Below are 24,488 nucleotides of genomic sequence, written 5' to 3'. Positions count from 1 at the left end.
ATCATTAGGATCCCTGCAAATCTAATTGCAAATCAATAATTGGGTATGATTTTTGTGAACAGTAAATTTTATATATCAATAAACATTTATTTAAATAGAAAACAGCAGGAAAAACTCCGTCAGACTGTCTGAACTGTTATATTGAGCCTGTCTTTTTTCAGTTTATCCACTTTGTGGGCTTGCCTCCCTCCAATCTCTGTATTCATGGTGTGTAGCGTGAGCGAGGTTGGTGCGTTTCTCTCTGCACATTCTTCTTTATAAACTTCAATTCTGTGTGTGGGAGGACAACTTATAAATCATGTTTGGAGCCTACCTAAGAACTCCTGAGGTTAATCAGGATACCGCATGATTTTTAACCAGAGAATTTGAAAACTTGTGGAGTAATGCCATGAAACCCATGAAACAATTTTTTTTGTGTGTGTATAATAAAAAAAAAATTCAATCTTATTCAATGCTCCCTGTGTTTACCGTGGTTCTAAATACACCTGAAAAATGACAGTGGTGTGCACTGTCCAGGTTGCTGAAATTACTGCTGAAAGATGCGCTGGTTTTAGTCAGCGTGTACCTCAGTAGCAACAATAGCCCAGCACAGCAAACAGTCACAGGCGTTCCATTATGACACTTATCGACTGCACTAGTGTCTTGCCTCTAACTTTTAACCTCCAAAATGTCCTTTCTCCACTGATGGGTTTTAGCCTCTGTAACCATGGCAGCAGGTTGAGTTAATCTTTTCTTTTTCCTGAAATGGTCAGTGGTGTTGTAACACTTTGCTCTTTGTGTAACCTGTAGGTCCAGAGGGCTGGGTCTTATTAAATTAATCATGCTGCTCTCTAGTGCAGCTGCTCTTGACCTTTTCCACTGAACATCTATGCATTTAGTTTCACCAATGGACACAAGCATAATTGATTCATCAGCATGTCCTTCACTTAATACAGTTGGACACAGTAGCACATAGGCCACGCTAGCAATAACCCTGCTCTCAGAGGCTTATTAATTAGTCTGAAATATTGATGCGCACGTAATTTACGACGGGTGCGTGACTGAACTGCGAGAGTGAGAGAGAGGACAGCGATAATCCTCCCGCAGTAATAATTTTTATGGATGTAAAACTATTCTGTGCAACAAGCATCCCAGTGGAGGAAAATAGTGCAATGGCAGGACATATGGTGTCATAAAAACAACAGCATGTAGGAAATAATACTGCAATATTGTCACCAAAAATATTAAGTGTGGAAAAGAAAAGCTGTGTGGGAAAAGTAAAACAGAAATAATACAGCAAACAATAGAAATCAATAGAACTGCATCATTAAGTTTGGTGGGTGCTAACCGCGTTTGACCGATGTCTGTAAAAATGGATTTTGACTTGAGTTTTAAAAACTGACATTATGTCGGCTGAGATGAAACGGCTGCTCTGGCCGCTCATGTGGGAATGAAATCAACCTTTTATGACTTGGTGAAGTTCAGCGATTGTGTTTAATGTTTTTTCCTAATTCACAATTGTCAAAGCTTTTGCAGGTGATCAAGTCTCTCCTGAACGCAGTGAGCATGAAAAAGAGCTCGTGTCTGCTTGGCTGAAGTTGTTTTTACTCATGAATTGCAGACGTCGTCACGTCACAGCGGTCAAGTTACCCTTTTTTACACATAACACACAAGGAGAGAGAGAGCTCACATCAGGCACATTATCACCCCCGCAAATACTGCTTGATGGGCGCTGCTGGAGTAGAGTGAGGCGGCAAGACATGTGATGCCCACTTCTCGATTACCTGAAAATTGCATGTGTCATTTTAGGCATGTGACGGTTTGTCGCAAGAAGATTTCCATAATTACAATATTATGGCGGAAGAATGTCAAATGATACTTTAAGCAGTCATTATGGGCTAACCCAGAAATGTTCAGTGCAAATGAATGGAATGGAGATTCCCTGATAGGTGCACTTATGGTTTATTTGTATATGATGATTTGGCATTCTGCTGGACTGTATCTGTTTCCACAAGTATACTGTATGACTCAGATAGAGGTCAGCCTTCATCCTAATTGAGGTCTCACAGGTTAATATGTTAAACTTTGTGCCTCTCCCCTCTGGCCTTCTCAAGTCAAGTCCTCACATCGTTTAGCTGAGAGTTCTTCCCATCTGGAATGACTCCATCCTGGAATTGACAAACCATGAAATCAGGGTGGATCGGGCACAGTCGCCAAGGGACTCTTGCTCTGCGAAAGGAACACATAGATTTCCATTCCGAAGCATGCACTGTCACAAACCTTTTGTGTCACTCTTTTGCATTTTATTTTGCTCCATTAATCCCTCAGGCAGGTTGACATGAAAAGTCAATAACATGAAGTGAGCTCAGTTAAGGTTTGTTTTTTTTTCTTTCTTTTTCTTAATGCAAGGTATTAAGTAGCATCATGCCTCTAAATGACTGGTATTACATAGTAATAGTATTTATCATCTTTTAATCTTTACAATCAAGGAGAGAAACTGTGCTATTAATGATGTCATATGCATTGCTGCCTTTTTGGAAATAGTACAGTATTGATTCCTCTAAGGTTATCAGAATCTGTGCCCGAGGGTGTTGATATCAGGTGCTTTCCCAGTTTTTTCCATCAAACTAATGTTTTATATATAGCCAAGATTTCTTTCTATACATTTCCAAAGTATATTAGTGTCCCCATGATGCAGTATTTTATGCAGTGTAGTGAAACCTTCCCTGCTCATGTGCACATTATCAAAATGCGGTGAATGTACTACAGCGAGGCACATTTGTGGCCCTAAACCTTAAGGAAAGCTCCAGGTTCCATTTATAGTACCTTGCCCCAATATCTTTGCTCTCCTCTGTGGTATATGTGCCAATCCCACAGGGGTTTTTTTCCCACATCCCAGTGAGCTAAACTACTGCCCCATTTATTCTGATTTTGAACTGCACAAATGCAGTTTAGTAGCTACAGTGTGGAGGGTCAGAGCTGGAGCAGAATATTGAAGCAGTAACAAAGAAAAACAACTTTTGAAATTTAAATAAAAATACACAAAGCAGCCAAGCCTTCAGAGACATGTGCTCAGTAGCTCAGATATGATGAGTCACATTCTACTACCCCCATGTTAACTCTGTCATTGAAGGCCGGAAGCACATTACAGCAGGCCAATTGCATGCAAGCACACTAGACAGCCTTTAGCCTGTCACTGTGTAATCAGAGAGAAAATCACACCCAATTTGTTAGTCCTTAGGTCCTCTACTTCCATTCCTTAATCATTCACTGTGATGGTTACACATGTGCACATGCACATAAATGCAATTTTTATTAGTATAAAGAAATAAGCTGTATAATTCTCATGTGACTTACTAAACTGGATAGAAAGATCTTACTGTTTTCTTGCTCTCTCCCTTTCTAACAGTGTGTGTACACACACACATACCCACAGTGTATACACACACAGATTTGATTGACTACACATACTATGTTGAACAGCCACATCATTAAAACCATCTGCTGGGTGGGTATATTGCTTATATTGGACCAGAACAGCACAGACGGTCCCACCTGGACGTTTGCAGCCAATGCTTCACGTCTTGCGTCTTGTCAGGCAGGACCTCTGTGGCTCAGGATTGTACCCCCCAGTCCTCTCAATTGCATTAAGATTTGCAGAGATTGGAGGCTGGATCAATGCCTTGGGCTGTTTCGTTGTGTTCCTCAAGCAGTTCTGAGGAGGTATTTGTGGTGTCCTGTGCTAGTAAAACCTTTATAGCAGCATCCTCCCCCAGGGGATGTGCTTGTTCTTGAACAATGTCAGTGGGTGGTGCATTTCAAAAGGAAAATACATACAAATTCCAGGACCCAAAATTTCCCAGCAGAAAAATGCTCAGCAGTGTGGTAATGATTGCTATTTACTTTACTTGTTACTTGCTTTAACATTAATGATATGACAACGGTTGTAAAACACCTCCTTTCCAATGTTGTCTCAATGCTATTTTGCAACAATCTGTTATAATCAACAAGGAAAATATCATAATGAATATTGGTTGTCTAAATGCAAGCAAGATAAAATATTGTATATCTGTTGGCATATAAGTAAAACACATATTAGTAAAACTTGGCATGATGTTTTGAATATGGATCGAAATAAGAAATAGGAAAAGTTTGGCTTTCATAATCAGTTACGCATCTGGTTCATCAGTATAATGCAGTAATTACTCATTAATCATTAATAAGAACATGCATACATTTTGAACTTGCTTGCTAAAAAAGATCAGTGACAAACTGAATAACTAAGAGAGATGAAGAAGCTAACAGATGTTAACAAATGTTCCAGTGAGCCAAGCTTTCTCTAATAGATAAAAACGAACTAGATATTACAAACTTCCTATTCGATCTCTTAACAGGCAACATTCATGTCACTGCACTAAACCTCCCTCATATAAAGCTCTGTCTGAGGAATTAAACAAAAAAATATGTGAATTACCTGCTTTCCAAAGAGCCTTTCTGTCATGGTGCTCATCTGTGTCTGCGGAGAGTGCTGTAGTCTCAAAGTTCAGAGAGGAGATACTGAAGGGACAGCATCAGGTGGCCATTGTCCTCCCACGCAGCCTTCTCAGTATTCAACATGAGACACTTTTACTTAATGAAGAAAGATGGAGCGCAGTGCTGATAGTGAACCAAGTCACCTCAATTAAAACTTCAAACGCACCTGAGCACCAGCATTACGGTAAAGCTGCATATTTGATTGAGGGCATTTCTCTCACTTCGCTTTTTTTTTCCCTCCCCTGACAGCAGTGAAAGCAGGGATGCCACTGCCTTGATGGCACGTGTAGAAGGTCACATCACAGTGGATGGAATCCACCAACCTACAAACAAGATTTCTTTTTTTTTTTTCTTTTTTTTTTTGTAGACCTGTGCTACAAAATCTTGTTTTCAAATATGCATGAATTAATAAATCTTATGAAAGCTCAACAAAATAACCAATTTCAGTGATCTTAAAGGGGAATTAGGATTTTGTGGTCTGGATCTGGTTGTTTTGGTATAACGGCAGCTGGGTTATGGCCCCCATTAGCCAGACTGCAGTGAGGTTTGTGCTTCAAGAATGCACAAACAGGCAGGTTTATGTGCTAGGGATCACATGCACATCCACTTGGAGGATGCAGCATTCATCCAAGAAGAGCAAACCCTCTTCTTTCTTGTTCTCACTCAGAGAGGTCAGAGTACAAAACAGCATCCCCTGAGCTGGTGTTCTGCTCAAGGACATTCAAAAAGAGTGGATGCTCGCTGAGCCTCAACCTTAGGCGTCCTTTTCCCGAAGATTTCAGGGCAGCGAATGTTGGGAACTATAACAAAAGATGGAGGTGGATGGTACATTTGTGTGTCTTGGTTGTCAACCCTCACAGAAACTGGAGTTCAGCACAGAGCGTGGAAGCAATTAAGATCATTTTTTTTCCTTTAGTGACTAAATTTGCATCCCTTTTGGGAGTCAGACCACCATTAAAGTTAATAACACAGACATATTTTTAGATGCATATGATATTTCCCATGTTCACCATGAATAAATGTCCATATATTTGTTTAGAAATCACGATCAAAGCACCCTTCAGAACCAAGTACAGTAATTAACAGCTTATTCATCATGCTCTAAACTAATTATAAAAGAAAGGGCTTCATCACTGAAGTTGGCTGAATCTATGGCAACTTATTGTAATACAAGAACATTACGCTCCCTGTGTCTGAATACAGCCTAGGTAAATGGAATTTTGTTTAAACAAGCGAGCAAGTTCAAACAGTTGCCCTCTGTTATTTAGCAGGCAACTCTCTTTATTTATTTACAGTATTTAATCATTTATTTCCCTTTTGCGACTTAAAGCTCCCTTCTTATTAACTGCATCGAGATGGGCCCTTTGCCAAAGTGTTTTCCTGCTGCGGGATCCCTGCCGCCTCAATAAGTTTCCCAAACAATAATTGCTTATACGGAGCAGGGGGAGACACAGTTTTGGCTCACAGAGCATGAGAATCTTTCCCAGGAGATCCTCCTCTCCACAGTAACTGTCGGTGCTCTGCTGGCTGCTTGCCTAATTAAAGGTCAGTGAGCTAGCTGGGTGCCAAAACAACATAAATACATTAAAGAGAGATGCCACTTCATAACTTATTGGAGCTTTGTGAACACCAGGTTCTGTGTTCCCTTGCCTAGATCACTAGTATCCTTCAGGCAGGGCTTGTTAAGGATAACAAGCTAGTTCACCTGGTCTGTGCACTCAAAGAAGTTTGACGTGGAGGTGTGAGAAAAGACCGTTTATCATTTGGTTTTGAAGGTTGGCGGTTAGATGGACTTGTTCATCTAAAGTGCATGTGTTTTCCCCCAGTGAACATGACTTGGGTGAGGATGACATCTATGACTGTGTGCCATGCGAGGATGATGGGGACGACATCTATGAGGACATCATTAAAGTGGAAGTACGACAACCCATGGTGAGAACTCCTGTTTGATCATTAAGGACTTGTTTTCTTTTCACAATTACTGATTGCGTTTTTTTGTTGTTGTTTTTTAATATACTGTACAAATGTGCTACGTGACGGTCTATGACTAAATCACTGCAACTCTCCCCACTCTTTGGAAGAATTTTCTTTTGCATGATTTCATTTTACCATAACGAATTGCATTACAGGAATGCAATGAACTAATAGTGCCAGAGGAAACACCCCCACTCACTTTTAACTAGCTTTAGATTATTTCTGTGGTCGGCCTTGTCATTGTCGTACGGTATCTGCATGACATCGTGTCTCTAAACTCAACTGTAGCAGATGTCTCTTTCATAATCAGTGACAAATCTTTACTTCTGACTTGCTCTGCTTTTCTCATGCTGCAGATCAGATACATGCAGGTGAGTGCCACTGTGCTTGTGACTCACAACACCCTGTCAGCAAATTCCCTCCACCACCTTATTTAAAACCAACTCCTAGCATCCCAAGAGAAAGATCTGCCAATTAAGTTACTGACCGTTGGACCGATGGTGAACGATACCCCATCTGGTTCAGTCTGACTCAGAGCTAGTGACTTCAGCTCTGTGACTGCAGTGCTGACTTCAGCTAGCATCGCCAGCTGCCACACTAAAGCAAATAAACAATATGCTGCTGGCTTTGAACCCTACTTCTCGGATTGGTTGATCCTGTGCTGGCCTAAGGCCTGGACTTGTATTTTTGCATTGTTAGTGCCAGTTTTCGTATTACCAGCACTGGTTATCAACAGCCAGATCTACTCCAGATGGCTTAGCTATTAATTCCTCAGGGTGCTCATAATCATACTACAACATAAAAAAGGAAAATCTATGGAAACAAAGCCTATGTGTGTGGGTGTGTTTCACCATGATCAACAGGGTTTCTCACTTACAGTATACTGTTCTTTCAACAAAGCATGCACATACATACACATCTGAAGATGGAGACATCAGGCCCTCTGTAGAAGTTTGACTCTTTTTCACATCTTAACCTGGCTCCATCACAGCATGCCTGCTTGCATTGTTTTGCCTTGACAACGTTGGATTCATGTACATTTCTTTACACATGTCTTCTTAAACCAGCTAACCCACACATACAGTGACGCTCAAACGCTCATTATTTTGCATCCTTCTGTCATAGCCAGTGTCATCACCATCTCTAGCCATGGCACCAGCTATGCTAAATATTTAGAAATTTATCTTTGACATAATCAGATACATTAAAAAAAATCATTCCCAGAAGGATGATTCTGTTCATCTGGATGTATAGCCTTCAGTGGGAGAAACGTTTCATCACGCATCCAGTCTCAGCTGACTGCAGGTTTCCCCAACCCTATGAACAATAGTTACATAACCACTGTTTGTAAAGTTGAGGAAACCTGTGGGGAAAACTCTGTTCAGCTGCCTGCAGTTGAACAGAATCACTTCTCTGGATTATCGAGCATGTATCAAAACATGTCTAATTTTACATTTATTTCTGCTTGTTTTAACAGAAAAACAACAATAATTGGGGGTTAGATTTTTTTTTTTTTTTGGGGGGGGGGAGATTTGTTCCTACTGTCTCAGCTTTTAAAAAATTTCTTAAGTGTGGAAAAATCATAGGCTACATAAAAAAAAGATGTTGATGATGAAGGGTGGATCATCCTGGCAAAGGAAAGCACAGCTGACTATAAGTTGTGTAAACTGTCAGATGAAGTCTAAATTCATTTTGTCAGTATTTCATTGTGTTTGCAGAGTAAAGGAGTTTACATGCAAATTGACTAAAAGTGACTGTATTGGAAGACTGCACTGCATTATCTCTTGCTGATAACGCAAGTCGACAGCCTTGATGGATTACACGACACAAACACTTTGTCATAAGTCTGCTTTTCATACAGTTGGGAATTCATAAAAACAACAGTCAGCTCTTATAGCAGTAGTGTTATACAAAAATTTCTAAAAAAAAAATTTCAAGTACAGGTTGAAATAAAGTGTTGCAGAATTTGATGGAAACATCAAAGCATTGTGTGGTCCTTTAAATTGCAAACTAGTGATGCTGACCCTGTTATTTTAGCCTTTAATGTATTCTTAGTAACATATAAAAAAATAATAACTGAAACAATTAGCAGTTTATAACTGTTCAAAGTGATCGTCGTCACTGATTATTTTATCTGATTCTCACTGCAGAAAATGGGTATGACAGAAGATGACAAGAGAAACTGCTGCTTAGTGGAGATTCAGGAAACTGAAGCAAAGTACTACAAGACTTTAGAGGACATTGAGAAGGTGAGTTTACAAATACAGCTCTATTTGAGTTTCTGATAAGCGTGCATTTTCCCTTTGGCACAACCATGCAATGCTTGAATTTTCCTTTGTCACTTCTTTGTTGGTGGTTCAGACCTTTGGGCCAGGTCACAGCATGGAAATGTCATATATATTTGAACACAAGTGTCATGGACGTAGATCAATATGATTATTATTATCTCAGCTTTCAAGGATGACGCTGATCCCTAAGCCTTTAAGTACACATCACATATGAGAGAACATACTCTATGTGTGTCGGGGAAAAATAAATATTTCTGAAATAATTAATCATAAAATTTGTTTATATGCATGCTTCTCCACCCACCTTAAAGGTGTTTTATTCTTTGTGTGTTGAAGTTTATCACAGGTGATTGTTCTTACTCCACACAGTATTTGTATGAAAGAGAACAATCATCTCTGGCAAAGAGAAGGGAGCAGCGTTGGATTATATTTATTCACAAGGCTCTGCTGCAAAGATTGCCCGCTCTGTGATTACATTTAAACACAGTAATTATATCAGGTCATTGTAACATTAGCTGTGACTTATTCACATCAAGCTTAGAAAAACTGATTAATACTTTGCTGCCTACAAAGGGAATATACTACAATAAAAGTGAAGCTATTCATTTGTATTAATTTTAGTTTTTATTTTACTTTTATTTTATTCACTTATTCCACTAGAACATTTTAAAAGGTTATATTTATTTTTCTGCTCCTACCCTTGCACATTATTTTCTTATTGTCTGTAGTGCTGTGCAACAGTCACTTTCATTTCTTTATATTTTCTTTGCAGGTAGCCAGACTATTTTTTCAATTTTTTTCTATTTTGTTTCTTTTGTGTGTGTGTGTGTGTGTGTTTTTTTGTTTTTTTTTACTGGTCTTCAGCAACAGGTCTTGAGGTTTTTCTGCAAGTGTTTCTTCTTTGGACAGTGGCTGTCTTTTTTTTTTTTTTTTTTTTTTGTCTTTTTCAGTGACGTTTTTAGTACAGTCCTTTTAGCTGACTGACGTTCAAAATAATTTGAATAGTTATTTAAGTCACTTAAACGACTAAAGCAAAAAATAGTTCAGGCATTAAAAAGACACCTAACTCGAGAACCACTGCTGTCTGCACATAGCAGACAACTTGGCAAAAAAATGGTTTAAAATGATATCTTTAGACATTTTGTTAATAGTAATCTAGAAAAACTAGTAAACAATATTAAAAAAGAACCACATTAAAATAAAATAAAAATAAATGAAACCTAATAAAACCTAAATAACAAAAGAATGCCAGGAGGCCTAACTGAGAAAGAAACATTTTTAAATGCTTTAAATGTCTTGCAAGAAGCCCTGAGAACATCCTAAAGACTAAAAGAATTACAAGAAAGCTTTTCTAAGAGAGTTCTGTCTGTCTTGAATTATAAATTTGGCCATACCAAATACTGACTGTCAAGTTCAGCAGAATTGTACAAACCTTGTTTTTCCCCTATGTTCTATATTTCTGTTTATGTTTGTGTGTTTCAATAAATCACTACGCCTATTTTGGATTTTCCTAATGAAAAATAAAAAAGTGGATTCAAGACTTTTTCACATTACTGTATAATGTGTCTTTGTGGTACGTGTCTGTCTGTCTGACTAATTACAATAATAATAATAATATTTAGCAGATGTAACACAGAAAGCTAGAAACAGCCGTGACTCTCTCCCTGCTGACACGGTTTCTTTAATTGAGTTAGCATATTTAAAACATTCACTTTTCACGCTACATTCACGTAATTGTAGCACAATTGGTCACAATTCATTTTAGCTTATTAGGGAATGACACTGAAACATTCTCACAGTTATCCAGGACTAAAGTCTCGGTGTGTCTTCTGAATATGAGCCGTGAAGTTTGCGAAGCACAGGACACACAACATTTTACAAAGTATGATTACCGTTTACCGAGAAAATCAAAAACAAACATTCTGTGCTCAAAGACTCAGACCCTCACACCCTGACGCGTACGTTTGAGCTTTCACGGTGTAGTAATAAACCATCGCTGAGATCGGCGCTGGTATCGCATCAGTTTCCGCGTTGACAGATTTCATTCACGATTTCATGGAGCGCCACAAATCATCCGCTCCGCTAATTTCATTAAACTAAATGTGCATCCTGTGTTTCCCACACCAGACCAGCACAAGTCTAAATTAGAATAAATAACCTTCTTATGATCAGAGGACTCGTTAAGCTTAATTGAGTTGGGGTTAATAAACCCAGTTATCTTTGCGTTGCTTCTTAGTTGATCTATTTGTTATCATTATGATGATGAAATGTGACAACCATAAAGCAGCGTTAGAGAAATAAAAAGCATATTTTTTTCCTCTCTAAGCATAAGTGGGCTTCGTAAACAACAGCTGTATGTATTTATTGCACACTTAGGCCTCAAAAGGATTTTTTATAACACAGCCTGATATTTTTGTGGGTCATTTTCACAGATCTGTGAACTGTTCACACATGACATGAGAGAAAATGCCAGTTATACTGTTTGTTTGTAAAAGGGAAATCTGTGGCTATTCAAAAAAAACAACAAAAAAACCCCATAAAATCACCAATTTTCTTTTTTTTTTTTTTCTTCCTTTCCTCAAGAATTACATGATCCCACTGAGGCAAGTCTTGAGTCCACAGGACATGGAGGCTATCTTTGTAAACCTGGAGGTGAGTAACCACTCTACGAGACAACATAATGCCAGTGCGGCACACCTGGATGCGTTTCACACCAAGCGAATAACTCGATATGTGTATGGATGGCTGAAAGAATGATGGGATCTATTGTTTATATTTTCTGTATATTAAGGGTGCAAAGCTGTGAAAATTCATGCTTTGCTTCGGGCTGAGTGTGTTGTCATTGCTCAGTGTTTTCGTCACGGCCAGAGTAGAAAACAGTCAACATTCCTGCCGAGAAAATATGCCTCATTGGTGTATAAATGTACACCAATGTAAATGTAAATACCACCACGCACTCTGGACCACATGTGGTACAGAGTTGCATTAAATTATGTTAATGAGTCACACTGTTTTGCTGACCTGTAACACACAAAGCAGCTGTAGTTTATTTGAGTCTCTCCTATAATGAGTATTTATAGTTTAATTTGGCCCTGAACTGTAAATACTCATTGTGTTTGTTTTAATGTGTGTCACAGTATTGCCCAGCTTCTCCCAGGTTTATGCATTATGTCTGAGAGCTGCAGACTGCTTATGGAGATTTGAAAGTGGTGATAAAGTAGCAGGGATTCATACTTGCTTGTTCACGAGAAATGTCGAATAATCTTGGGTTATAAAATATGTTAAATAACTGTAATATTCAATAAATGTTTAGCCACCTTTGTGAAAAAGGTCTATACTGCTGATCTCCTCTGTTCTCTTTTTCTGGGACATAGAAGCCACATAGACGCACAGCTTTCTGGCAATTAGGCAACATAACCTAAATAGCAAAGATGATCACATTCAGAAGGAGTGTGTTCTCAGTCTCTCCTAAAAATACAACTTCTCAACTATATCTTCACTTAGCAATCTGAACTAATTAGAGTTTAATAGAGAGGGCAACAATGTGTACTAAATGTTTCAAGATGAGTTCTTGTATCAGTTAATTAAACTTTATTTGTACCTTTCATCCTGGTTGCACTTTGAAGTGCTTCACATAGGACCAAATAGCTGAAAATCAGACAGAGCATTAATGCAAATATCTAATTAGCCACTCAGATGGCAGCAACCCAGCACATTAAGGCATGTAGACACGGTCAAGACCTGCCGAAGTTTAAGTAGAGCACCAAGGGCTGAAAGGTGATTTAATGGACTTTCAATGTGGTATGGCTATTAGCTGCTGGACTGGTTGGTCTTGGTATTTTAGACACTGCTTATTTGGTGGGCTTTTTTCCACACACAACCATCTCTAGGGTTTACAGAGAATATTCTGAAAAAGAGAAAATATCCAGTGAGCAGCAGTTGCCTGTGAGAAAGCGCCTTGTTCATACCAGAGGTCAGAAGAGAATGTCCAGGCTGCTTCAAGCTGAGCAAGGCAACAGTAACTCAAATAGCCACTCGTAATAACCAATGAATGCTGAGGAGCACCTCCGAATACAATGAACCTTGAAAAAAGATCAGTTACTGTAATAAAGCTACAATTTGCACAGCCTCACTACATTTTCTATAGTACAAGACTGGAAAAGTTGTCCGGTCTGATGAGTCTCAATTTCAGCTACAACATTTGGATTGTAGGATCATAAACAACGTGAAACCATGGATCCGTCCAGCCTTGTGTCAATATTTCATGCTGGGGGTGATGATGAAATTCTACTTTTTATTGTTATTTTTCCTTTAGGATGTGATCAAAGTCCACTTTGCTCTCTTGCGAGCCATTGAAATGAACATGGTCAGTGGAGGAAGCGGCCTGGGGAAGATCTTTCTCGACTTCAAAGAAAGGTTGGTATCCGGACATTGCTGTGTTGTGTTTGTTCATAGACGTCCTGTGCTTTTCTGTGTTCTGTGCATGGGGTGTTAAAATCCACTTATAGTTTAGAAGCTGTGGCATTTTCTTCCTTTACTTTCAAATTTAGGAAGCAGCATCACGTTGAGGATCCACGGATCAGTGGATTGAAGGGATTAGTGTTCAAGGAAGAAGTCGATTAAAATGAACCGGTTTAATGAAAAAGCTGAGAGAGCATGTACACCATTGTTGTCCATCAGAGTGTATACTCAAAGCATTGCATTAGCTTGTCCAAATTATATTCCTTTATATTAGTCTTTCCACTTATTCCACCACCATCTATCTATTTTACCCACGTATTAGCTGTTCTGTGATTTCTACTGTCAGGTGCTCAGGATATATATTCACATTTAAAAACAACAGAGCTGAAAACTGCCTAAACATTTAACAAATATCTTAATAAATGAATATCTGTTTGAAGCAAATCATAAACAAATTCCCAAGGGCAGTAAAAATAATTTTCTCTGTTTCTGAAAATAGGTCTCAGTCAGTATTCAGAGCTGTTGCCAAATATCTCATTGTTTCACTTGGTTTAATAAATAATGTTTTACAAATGAATACGGAAATGACTTGATGAGAAGGTGTTTCCAGCAGTGTGGAGATTATGAAACCCAGTGAACAGTTAAAGCTGGGGGTTATTGGCAAACTGGATTTTCTCTCAGATGATCTCAATCTCGCCCAGCTGTGGAGCAACGTGTGGATAATTTGCATCCCTGAGGGGAGCAATGATCCCCGCTAAGGCGACTGCTTCATAGCTAATGGTAATGATGATAGCTTCTGGTCTCATTTATGATTCCATACAGTGCTATGGATGTGGCGCTCTTGCGAATAACACAGCCATTACGGCGTGAAAGCGAGTCACACAATGCACCGCATGTGTTACCTGTCCCTGCGTCCATAAGTACATTTTCTATTCCTCTGCACAGTGATAGCACAGATACTTTTCCCTCCTCTCTGATGCTTTTAACTGAAAACATTCACAGCACTTCTCTGGGTGACATCAGTTTGCATAGGTAATAGGCTTTTTTCGGGCCTCTTCTTTAAGCCTTAAGAGACCATGTAACATAAAATCGGTTTGACATAAGGGACTGTATTTCTGTTAAATGACAGAGACAGGCACATACTGTCTCCCTCAGCCTCATACATGCAACCACAGTCTTACTGTTTCTCCATCCTCATTAAGCTCATCTTACTCCCTGGTCTGATTCAGCAATGGTTGGAAAACTTAATCTGGCCATAGGTCACTAAAGGACAAGGGGAGGTTGTCACGTGATCAGACGTCTGTGGAGGCACGTAGAGCTGTTTTAAAAGTACAGGAAGGGAAGTCTCATTGGAAACATCTGTAGTTACACCAATTGTATTGTTTACTGAGGAAATGTGGTTTAAGCTTCTTGTTTTTATATATATATATATATATATATATATATATATAATTTTTTTTTTTTTTTTTTTTCTTTCCATCTGTATCAATACTGGATAATATACTATATAATAATATACAGGAAGAAGAAGAATCTTGTCCTACCCATTAAAGTGCCTGTAACACTGGTCACTGTAAGATGATAAGTCTCACAGTCAGAATTACAGTTTATTGTAAAAGTGTTGGATGGAACATTGGACAGGCGAGTCAATTTATTTCACACAAGACTGGGAAGAAATCAACCTGTCTGTACGCGCTATGCTGTATGATGGACAATGTTGTGTTGAAGCAAAGAGCTCCATGACACTAAAATCAAATGTTGCTCTACACTAAGATTTCCACTCTTTTGAACAAACAGAATGGCATTAAAGGGGCACATACAATGCTGTAAAAATTAAATTTAGTTCAATGTTATTTAAACTGGATCACTATATAAACACATTTTATTTATATAAAACCAAGTCAAAGCGAAGGACCTTATTTTGTAGGGTAAAGACCCTGCAATAATACAGCGAAAACCCCAACAATTAGACGAACCCTTTTGAGCAAGCACTTGGCAACGGTGGGAAGCAAAAACTCCCTTTTAACCAGAAGAAACCTCTGGCAGAACCAGGCTTAGGGAGAGGCACCCTTTTGCCAAGATAGGTTGGAGATGTATTTGCCCCCTTGCTGATTTCTTTTTTAAATTTGTTTGTATGTAACAAATTTAACTAATTTAAGTGAACAAGGAAAAAAATATCTAAATCTACCTGGCCCTTTGTGAAAAAGTAATGTCGTCTTGTTACATCTGGCATAAACCTAACACAGCATTTCATAAAAACAACATCGTGTTAACGTGGTGGTGGTGGTGGTGGTGTGATGGCAGGCGGCTGCTTTGCTGCTTCAGGACTTGGATGACTTGTGAAGCTGATGGAACCAGGAATTCTGTCTCTACCAGAAAATTCTTAAGGAGAGGCTTTCAGTTCAAGAGCATTTGGGTTATGCAGCTGGACAATGATCTGAAACATCCCAGCAAGTCCATGTCTAAATGTCTAAAAAAAACCCTCAAAAACAACCAATTATTATTTCCCTATGTGAAAAAGTAAACCTTTGGGATAGATTTTTTCCCCTTGATACATAAGATCATCATTTTAAAACTGCATTTTCTATTTACTCAGGTTTAAAAAAGAAACCAGACAGGGGACAAATGCCTATTCACAGCACTATACAATCTGCATGTTGTTTGGTAAATGGTTTTTAAACTTCTGCTTCTGCTTCGCTCCATTTATATACAGATTTCCTAATTACATACGATTCATTGCTATTTACCATTACCAACATTTGTCACAAAAGAGATGCTGGGTTATTTTAAGACCATTCATTTGATTTGAGGAACCTTTACGTCAGAAGCCTTGACTTTCTCACTATGATTGACATGTAGACCGTCCTCATTATGAGCCACAGTGGTGTCTTGTCTCGCCATGGCGATAGACAACAGTGACCAGGGGATTTTTATTCACACAGCAACGCTCTCTTCATTCATCTTGGCAATTTTCTAAGGACCTGGCTTTGCATAATAAATTTGGTTATCTATGCTTGTAAGTCCCTGTGACCTTTACAACAATGTGCTTGTATCGTTTTTTTGCCTCACGTTGGTGCCAAAGATGAAAAGCTTTTTTTTTTGTATTGGTCTGAATGCCATGCTGAAAATGTCACTGGTTTATATGCTCAATTCTTAAACAGTCAGAACCAGGCAGAATGGAAAAGTACACTCAGAGGAAGCTCTATAAACTAAATGGGCATCTAAGTGCCCTCTTGTTGATGCACTCATTTGCAACATTCCCCAACTCATTTCCGGAGTAATCTGACTCCCTGATATCCATGCAGTGCCTAATCATGGCCATGCTATGAGGCTCTTTAGTGGAGGTCTTTGCTCTGTGTTCTCCTCCATTTGCTGTGTGCTGGATATGTTGAGTAGAGGTGAGAGGGTCCCAATGCCATGTGTCAGAGAATATTAGCTAGTTCCACAGCCTGTCACTTCTGCTTTGCTGGGAGGTTTCCTCACTTGCCTGACTCGCCTCGCAGGGCTCCACAAGGGTGGGGGGTGAAGGCTCAGAGCACATCTACTCAAAATTGCATTTCCTGTGAGATAACATGCACGATGGCGTCAGAAGAGGCCAGCACAGCAGGGCAATATCACCGGCACTTAAAAGAATAAAAACATGAAGTTTCTTCCTGCACTTGCAAACTCCTGTTTATTTATCTATCTTTTTCCTTTTCCTTGCGTGGGCTACTGCATCCTGCAGGTATGCTAATGGCATAGCAGGAAACTTACCAAACGATCATTTAATGAATAGAAATATCGTTATTTTTCAGTGGAAGGTAACTATTCACACTGCAGACTTTGTGGTTGACCACTGGGATGATTTCTTCTTCTTGTTTCCCTCGCTGTAATCAGCTTTATAAAAGTTGTTGATGTTATATCTGATATCATCCCCCCCCCCCCCCCCCCCCCAAAAAAAATAAAAAAAAATAAATCATAGTCCTATGTACTTCACAAGCCCAGTTAAATGGGGAGGGTAGCATCAGGCAGGGCAGCCAGCCATAAAATGTTTGCCAAATGAAGCATGCAGTTCATCAATAGTACATAAGAGGAACAGCTCAGTTTGAGCAGTTAGGAGACAAAGTTAGAGAGACAAGGCTGAGATGGTCAGACATGTACAGTGGAGGGATGGAGGGATAATGGGCAAAGGATGTTGACTATGGAGCTGCCAGGTAGGAGGAAAAGAGGAAAACTGCATAGAAGATTCATGGAGAGGGTTGGTGTGACAGAAGAGGATGCTATGGTTAGGGTGAAATGAAGGCAAATAATATGCTGTAGCAACCCCTAAAGGGAGCAACTAAAAGAAGGTGATCGGGTTTTTCCTCAAATCTGTACAGAAGGAAAACAAACAACCACAACACAGTATTCATCAGTGTGTAAACATTCAAGCACAAATTCTTGTGCTTGAATGTCGAAAACTGTTAGTAAACTGTTAGTAATGAATTGTCACCAGTTTTCAGCAATTTCTTAAGAGCCGTGGTTAAGCATTGAGCGTATTTATCACCACATCACAGACTAATTAGAGCTGGCTGGGTGAGAAGACTGCATGGATGCTTCAGTGTACTTGTGTGTCACTAGCAGTTTGGTTTCACGATCTCGGTTTAAGAAGATGACAACACTTTCAATTGGCCTCTCACAGTTTAGATAAAAAGCTTGCTATTAAAAATGTTCATGTATCCGAATTTTGTTGTATCCAAATATAGTTTTTGTGAGATTTAGTGATTGTTGGGGTGATATTTTGGTCATAAAAATAGATATAGACATTTTTTTTTCATTTATTGTATAACAGCACCCTATATTTTATTTTATATACATACAGAATGTAACTGGTTGCCTTTTCATGATACTGAACACAAACAGGCTGATGAAATATAGCAATGTAATTGTAAAATAGCAAAAATATTGTACCTCCCCATATGGAAAAGAAATAGTAAAAACTTATATGTGATTTACTCATGAAAGTGGCCACTTTCTCATTACTTTCATATATTGTTTTAGTAAGTATCCAAACCATACAAGTTTCATTATATAATTTTTCAAGGGATCTTATATCTGTCTTCACTCTTATATGCTTTTCATACAAGTTTCACACAAGACAGATACAAACTTTATAAGATTTATATATATCTTTTCCATATGGGTCATTTGACACTGTTCCTTGTTACCTGTTAAAATAAGCTTTAAAAATTGTTTGAGTTCCATAAACTTCATTAAAGCTTTGTATAATTACATTTGTACCAAAGAACGCTACACTACCCTAAAGAGCACTCAACCCTAGAAATATGAACGTGATGTGAAGCTAGGGTTTTGGAGGGCTAGTAGGTGCACTGAGATTAAACTCAAGCAACTTGGCAATGGACAGGTGGCCTAGATAAAATAAAAGTGCAGCAGAAGCAAAAGCTCGTAACTAAAATAGTCTCAATGACTTCCACACACTGAAGAATGGCCTTCTGTTAAATTGACTCACACGAGAAAATAAATCAGTCTTTCATTAATTCACTTTCATTCACTTAGTTCTTGTTATTGTTCTGAGAGAAACATAATTTGTTCATTGAATAGTTTGTTTATTAACCCTCTCAGGCTCAAATTAAACTTTTTGTTGCTAATGCACAACCAAGTCCCGCAGTGGTACTTCTGAGTAAAAAAAAACTCATAAAATATGTATGTGGGGTAATCAGGTTGTTAGTTTTTAACTGTTGCAAATCGGCAACGCCTGCCTTGAGAGGGTTAAGGCCATGGATTGAAAAATGAAAAATGAGAAAGAAGCAAGCTCTAGCCCAGGGGTCGGCAACCCTAGGCACACGTGCCTCAGCTGAACAGGTGATGGAGAAACAGGTTTACCTTTTAGGTGACATGAATGAGTTGAAGGGAAGTTCTGAACTGTTTCTGAGAGACAAATAACACCAGGATCTTTTTCTAAGTAGCTGACAGCTGGTAACTGTGCAGGGGCGGGTCTAGCAAAGTTTTGCCAGGGGGGCAGGTAGGGCATTAACAGGGAGAGGGGGGCACAAAGAAATACTTTCTCATTCTCACTTAAAATGTCTGGCTGTTATTAAATAATTATCTGAAGCTTACAACCAAAGTTTTTATCTTATGTAAAATGTATAGAAATCATACTTACAGGGAGTGCAGAATTATTAGGCAAGTTGTATTTCTGAGGAATAATTTTATTATTGAACAACAACCATGTTCTCAATGAACCCAAAAAACTCATTAATATCAAAGCTGAATGTTTTTGGAAGTAGTTTTTAGTTTGTTTTTAGTTTTAGCTATTTTAGGGGGATATCTGTGTGTGCAAGTCAAGTCAAGTCACTCCATTCTATGTTTGATCGCAATTTCTATAACTTCCGAGACCACCAACGATTATATTATTCAGCTATAAAGTGTGATGTGAACATATTTAGAACTTACCGGAATGAAAATGTCTTGAGCACACCAGCTGATATATCTGGAGACGTAACAGAACTTGATATCAGCTCGTCTCACGGCTTCTATCCAGGCTAGACGCCTTCGTTTGGTAATATCCGATACATGAGCTCCTTCATGTTGCTTCCAGTTTGGGAAAGCATAAAAAGACAATCGAAACTTATTCCCGTGCCGGTCGTAAGATCGAACATTGCAGCCGACCACACAGCAAGTACGAACCATGGCTATGCTTTCGCTCCTTACTTAGACCCCCAAAATGGCGGATCGGGCCAAAATCCTTTCCACGCCCACCCCCGTGACATCACGCTCCAAAGCCCTATAGGGTGTTGATGTCATTAGACCACACCCCTTCTCATTACAGAGTTACACATCACCTAAAATGTTTAATTGGTAGTAGGCTTTCGAGCCTATACAGCTTGGAGTAAGACAACATACATGAAGAGGATGATGTGGACAAAATACTCATTTGCCTAATAATTCTGCACTCCCTGTATACCAACAAGACAGCGTTTGTTTTCATTCAAAGGCTTTATGGCTTTAATACCTGGTGGGCCGGTCTTTAGTCAAAATGCCTGGGCTGTTTTTGTTTTTTTTTGTCCCAGTCCAGCCCTGGGCACGACACACAGTGAATTAATCTGAGAAGGTGCATCAAAAAATTAATGGCCGGGCCAGCGGTGCAAATCAGCTCGCATAGACACATTAGTTGACGGTATCTTAGCTAACAGCCCCAACTACCAGATTCAACTTGTAATTGGCTAAAAAAAATAACTTACTTACTAACTCACCTACTGGTGAGAGGGACGTTGCTAGCTTTCCACATTCCAACACTTCAAAAGCTTCAGGAGCTTTCCGCTCAGCACAGCATCAGCACCACGGAAATACACGGATACATCCGTAGACTCGAGACACAATGCATTTTTGGGACTTTCAGGTGTATGGACCAATGTTTTATTTTCTGATCAAACCAGAAAGCTTTAATGAGCAGCTGGGTTTGTCTCGCATTAACTGGCTGGGTTAATGCCAGTTAATGCAACATCGAAGCAGCTGGAATCCACAGCTGTGCGTGTTCATGGAGCTTTCATTTTCACCTGCTGGACATTACTACCTGACAAGTTTAACTGTCTTCAGAACATTGCAGAGGCCTTATTGACAGTATTTGGCTCTACATATCTGTGTGAGCAGATTTTCTCTCACATGAGTGTCCTCAGGTCTGAATGCTGGACACTTGGAGACCTGTGTCTCTGAGTGGGAGACCAGAGATCACATTAACATGTGTGTCAGTTTATTTTTCTTATCATTCTTGTGAGGAGACCATAAATAGCATTTGTATTTTCTGTTGTACAGTTCATTTACTGTTATGGATAAAAAGTCTTTTTTTGTTTCAAAATAGCTGATAACTATTCGCTGATAGCTGCCAACATCTGCAAACAAATATCATTCTATAAAGTGGTTCTATATAGTGTGTAACTGTTCATATAGAGCGTTATTAAATTTATTGCTAATGCAATCATATGGCACACTGACCTCTGAGGAAATTTTAAATGGCACTCGCCATTAGAAAGGTTGCCTACCCCTGCTCTAGCCTTTAGGACAGTGTAGCCACATTTGCTTGCTGCATAACTTAAAGAGCCACCATTGTTCTTCATTTTGTTCATCTTCACCAAGTTTTTTAACATTTCTTATAATTTCCATACTGAAGTTAAATCGCATCATTTCGTATGCTGCTATTACAAACTCCTTCATGTCCCATTAGGAGCTGATAGCTCACTATAAGATTTGTGACCTGGCACGTACCATTATGTCCTCACTATATCGCACAGTCTTAAAATTGATCAAGGCCACCATTAATCTCAATCACTGTGTCGTCAAAGAGGAGCCAGAGCTGAGGAGAGCTGTCTCCCAGAGTGTGGATCACATCTTAATCAGGGGCTTGTTAGCCCTGGGCCCTGTGCTTCGTACGTTGCTTACTACATCCAAGATCAAATGAAACATCCAAGACCAAATCATCGCGCTAACTCTGAGCTCGCTATTCCGGTTCCCCGAACACACCTGTTGTTGACGATTAGTATAGCTGGATGAAGTAATGTGAGATCACTGGGTGGCCCAACAGGGGCTACGCATCGATAGTAGAAACATTGATCGGCAACCCTTTGATTGGTCGGCGAAAATGTCGAAGGAGCGCGCTCGGTATTTTTCGGCAGCAGAGCAAGAACTCTTGAGTGAGGGATTTCAGGAGTTTCAGAGTTTAATTAAAACGCAAGGGAACACTGCAAAGGCTGCAAAAGCAAGGAGAGAGGGCTGGCAGAAAGTTGCTGACAAATCAAACTCGTAAGTAATTCAATAATAACAATAATAATGGAGTGGATTTATATAGCGCTTTTCAAGGCACCCAAAGCGCTTTACAATACCACTATTCATTCACTCTCACATTCACACACTGGTGGAGGCAGCTACGGTTGTAGCCACAGCTGCCCTGGGGCAGACTGACAGAAGCCAGGCTGCCATATTGCGCCATCGGCCCCTCTGGCCAACACCAGTAGGCGGTAGGGTAGATTTATCATATCACACCATATTATCCAATATTATATTACATTATATTATATTATAATATGTTATATTATATCCCCTTTCACATTAGAGCCACAACAGGACCCACTAGAACATGGGAACAAGTAAAAGTGAAATATAAGAATATTCTACAGAATGGTAATATTTATCACTTATATTGCTTGTCGTCTCTTGGAAAGAGACCCTGGAATAATCTGTTTGTTTGTTTATAACAGCAACCAAGAAAAGGGGCAGCGCAAAAAAAAAGACAGGTGGTGGTCCTGCACCCCCTCGTCAACAAGTTGGTTAAGTGAATAATACCCTCACGGGAAAATCGATATCTCTCTATGAGCACACTGTCGCGCTGAGCTAAAGGATCCTGTCTGTCCCGCAATATACGCTGAATTCTGAGGACTCTCCTTATCAATCTTGCACCTTCCGCAATGGGTTGCTCGCGTAAACGGACAGGACATGGCTGCGACAGACTTCCCAAATCCACCTTCGCTTTTATAGCCGTGGTCTCTCATCTTGATTACACGAAGTAATTTACAATTACTACTCTGAAATATGAATTACATCTGTAATAATCACATACATGTAATAGAATGTTAATAGTACATTTCCCTTTTTTAGGGAATGACCTGTATGTATCTGTATGAAATCAATAAAAGGATCAAGTGCTGCATTATCTTTAGTTACATTGATGTTATTTATTTATGGTGAAACAGTGGTGGAATATCGCTGTTGCTTTCGTATGAATGACGCGGACATACCTGCGTGGCCGCGATCTAATCCTGTTTACATAAAGTAAACCTGCTCCCCAGCAGGTTTACGCTTACGGCTCTGTTGCTATGACAGCAAGTCCCGGATGGGCTTCGGGGAACCGAACGATCCAGGATCACGCGAAATCGTCAACAATCTCATCCAGCTAACTCACTTAGCGCGGTACGAAGAACAGGCCCCTGGGCTTAACCATAGCTGGAGCCTGCAGGAGGGGGCCTTATTCAAACCTCTGTCTGAGCTCCAGTTAAAACTCCAGTGATCACCTCTTGTTGATCTCTGCAGAGCAGAGGATAATCACATGGTGAATGGGTTTGACAGAAATGCTGCTTTTAAGGTGAAGATGTTCAGTGTTTCACATCTGGCATAAGTTGCATAACTGAAAAACAGTTTTGTAGCCATGAATTTTTTTTAGAGCCACTGGAAGAGAGCAATTAATCATTTTAAAAGAGACTTTTGCTCTAATATTTGAAATTTGTGTTTTGGGAACACTGCATGCAGAATTTTTGAAATACCCATTAATGACAATTTAAACAGACTTGTCATTCCAAAGATTTGTATCCTTATTGATTAAAAAACATGAATAGAAATGGTTAACCTTAAGTTAAATATAAAATAAATACATAATATGTGTCACTATGCATAACCAGTTTTGTTTCCTGATTGCATCATTACCAAAGTTCCCTGGATGGTCTGTTTTTAGTGCCTGTTATTCAAAGCTATCAGAGGCTTGATTAGACTTCAGGGTGCCAGCTCTCTACACCGCCTCGCTTGCTTAAGATTCAGATTAAGAGGCCTATGTGCCAACTCTACCAAGCTGTGCGGGTGGGTTGCACTATACCAGCCTGTGCCAGTGCCCTACTTTGACTGAGTAAGTGCAAAGAATGTTTGCCACGTGCAGTGGCATCCTCCAGGCAAGATGACTTTGAACTCCCTCCCAGCTGAACCCGTAGATCTATGTCAGTGTCCCATTGTAATATCTAATGAACTCAGCTCTCATATCCTCACTACTCAAAATTAAAAGATTGTTTTCCCCTCACACACTGATAAGAGGAGCTCTGCAAACCAACTGATATAAAGCCCTGACTTTCATTAGTACGCTATGATTATAGCTTATTGGCAAGAGCATGCCACCCCTTCAAATATTTCCCTTGGATGTGAATATATTTTTAATTATAATACATTAATTATAATACATTTATTCACACATGCATTTATCTGTACCCGTTAGTGTTAAATGACTCTTAACGTGACTTCCCAAATTATATTAATAAACTTAAAATGAATACATTGCCTGAAGGTCCATATACTACCAAAAGATTCTACTTTACAGCTAATTGTAGACATTTTTTACCTGTGTTTTAACAAAGATATTATAAATCTCGTAATTTTAGATGTTAACACAAGACTTATTAGTCCTTATTAATTCTTATTTTTAGACTGCAAACACCACACGGAGGTTTATGGGCCCACTTGCTC

At 39.3% G+C, this 24,488-nt stretch overlaps 1 protein-coding gene across 8 annotated transcripts in view; it reads left to right on the top strand.

Annotated features, from left to right (window-relative positions):
* Positions 1 to 24,488, top strand: part of vav2 (vav guanine nucleotide exchange factor 2) — a 201,650-nt gene that overhangs the window by 151,379 nt on the left and 25,783 nt on the right. For all 8 annotated transcript variants that reach the window (XM_085413549.1, XM_085413546.1, XM_085413544.1 and 5 more), the window contains exons 5-8: positions 6,339 to 6,444; positions 8,637 to 8,735; positions 11,358 to 11,426; positions 13,090 to 13,190. In XM_085413549.1, the coding sequence (XP_085269675.1) occupies positions 6,339 to 6,444; positions 8,637 to 8,735; positions 11,358 to 11,426; positions 13,090 to 13,190 (375 nt within the window). The remainder of the gene's footprint in view (positions 1 to 6,338; positions 6,445 to 8,636; positions 8,736 to 11,357; positions 11,427 to 13,089; positions 13,191 to 24,488) is intronic.

This window comes from Rhamphochromis longiceps, linkage group LG7, assembly GCF_057381845.1.
Source record: "Rhamphochromis longiceps isolate RC_006_pf linkage group LG7, R_longiceps_female_GT1.1, whole genome shotgun sequence".
In the NCBI taxonomy this organism is placed as follows: domain Eukaryota; kingdom Metazoa; phylum Chordata; class Actinopteri; order Cichliformes; family Cichlidae; genus Rhamphochromis; species Rhamphochromis longiceps.
This window is presented reverse-complemented; position numbering and strand designations above follow the sequence as displayed.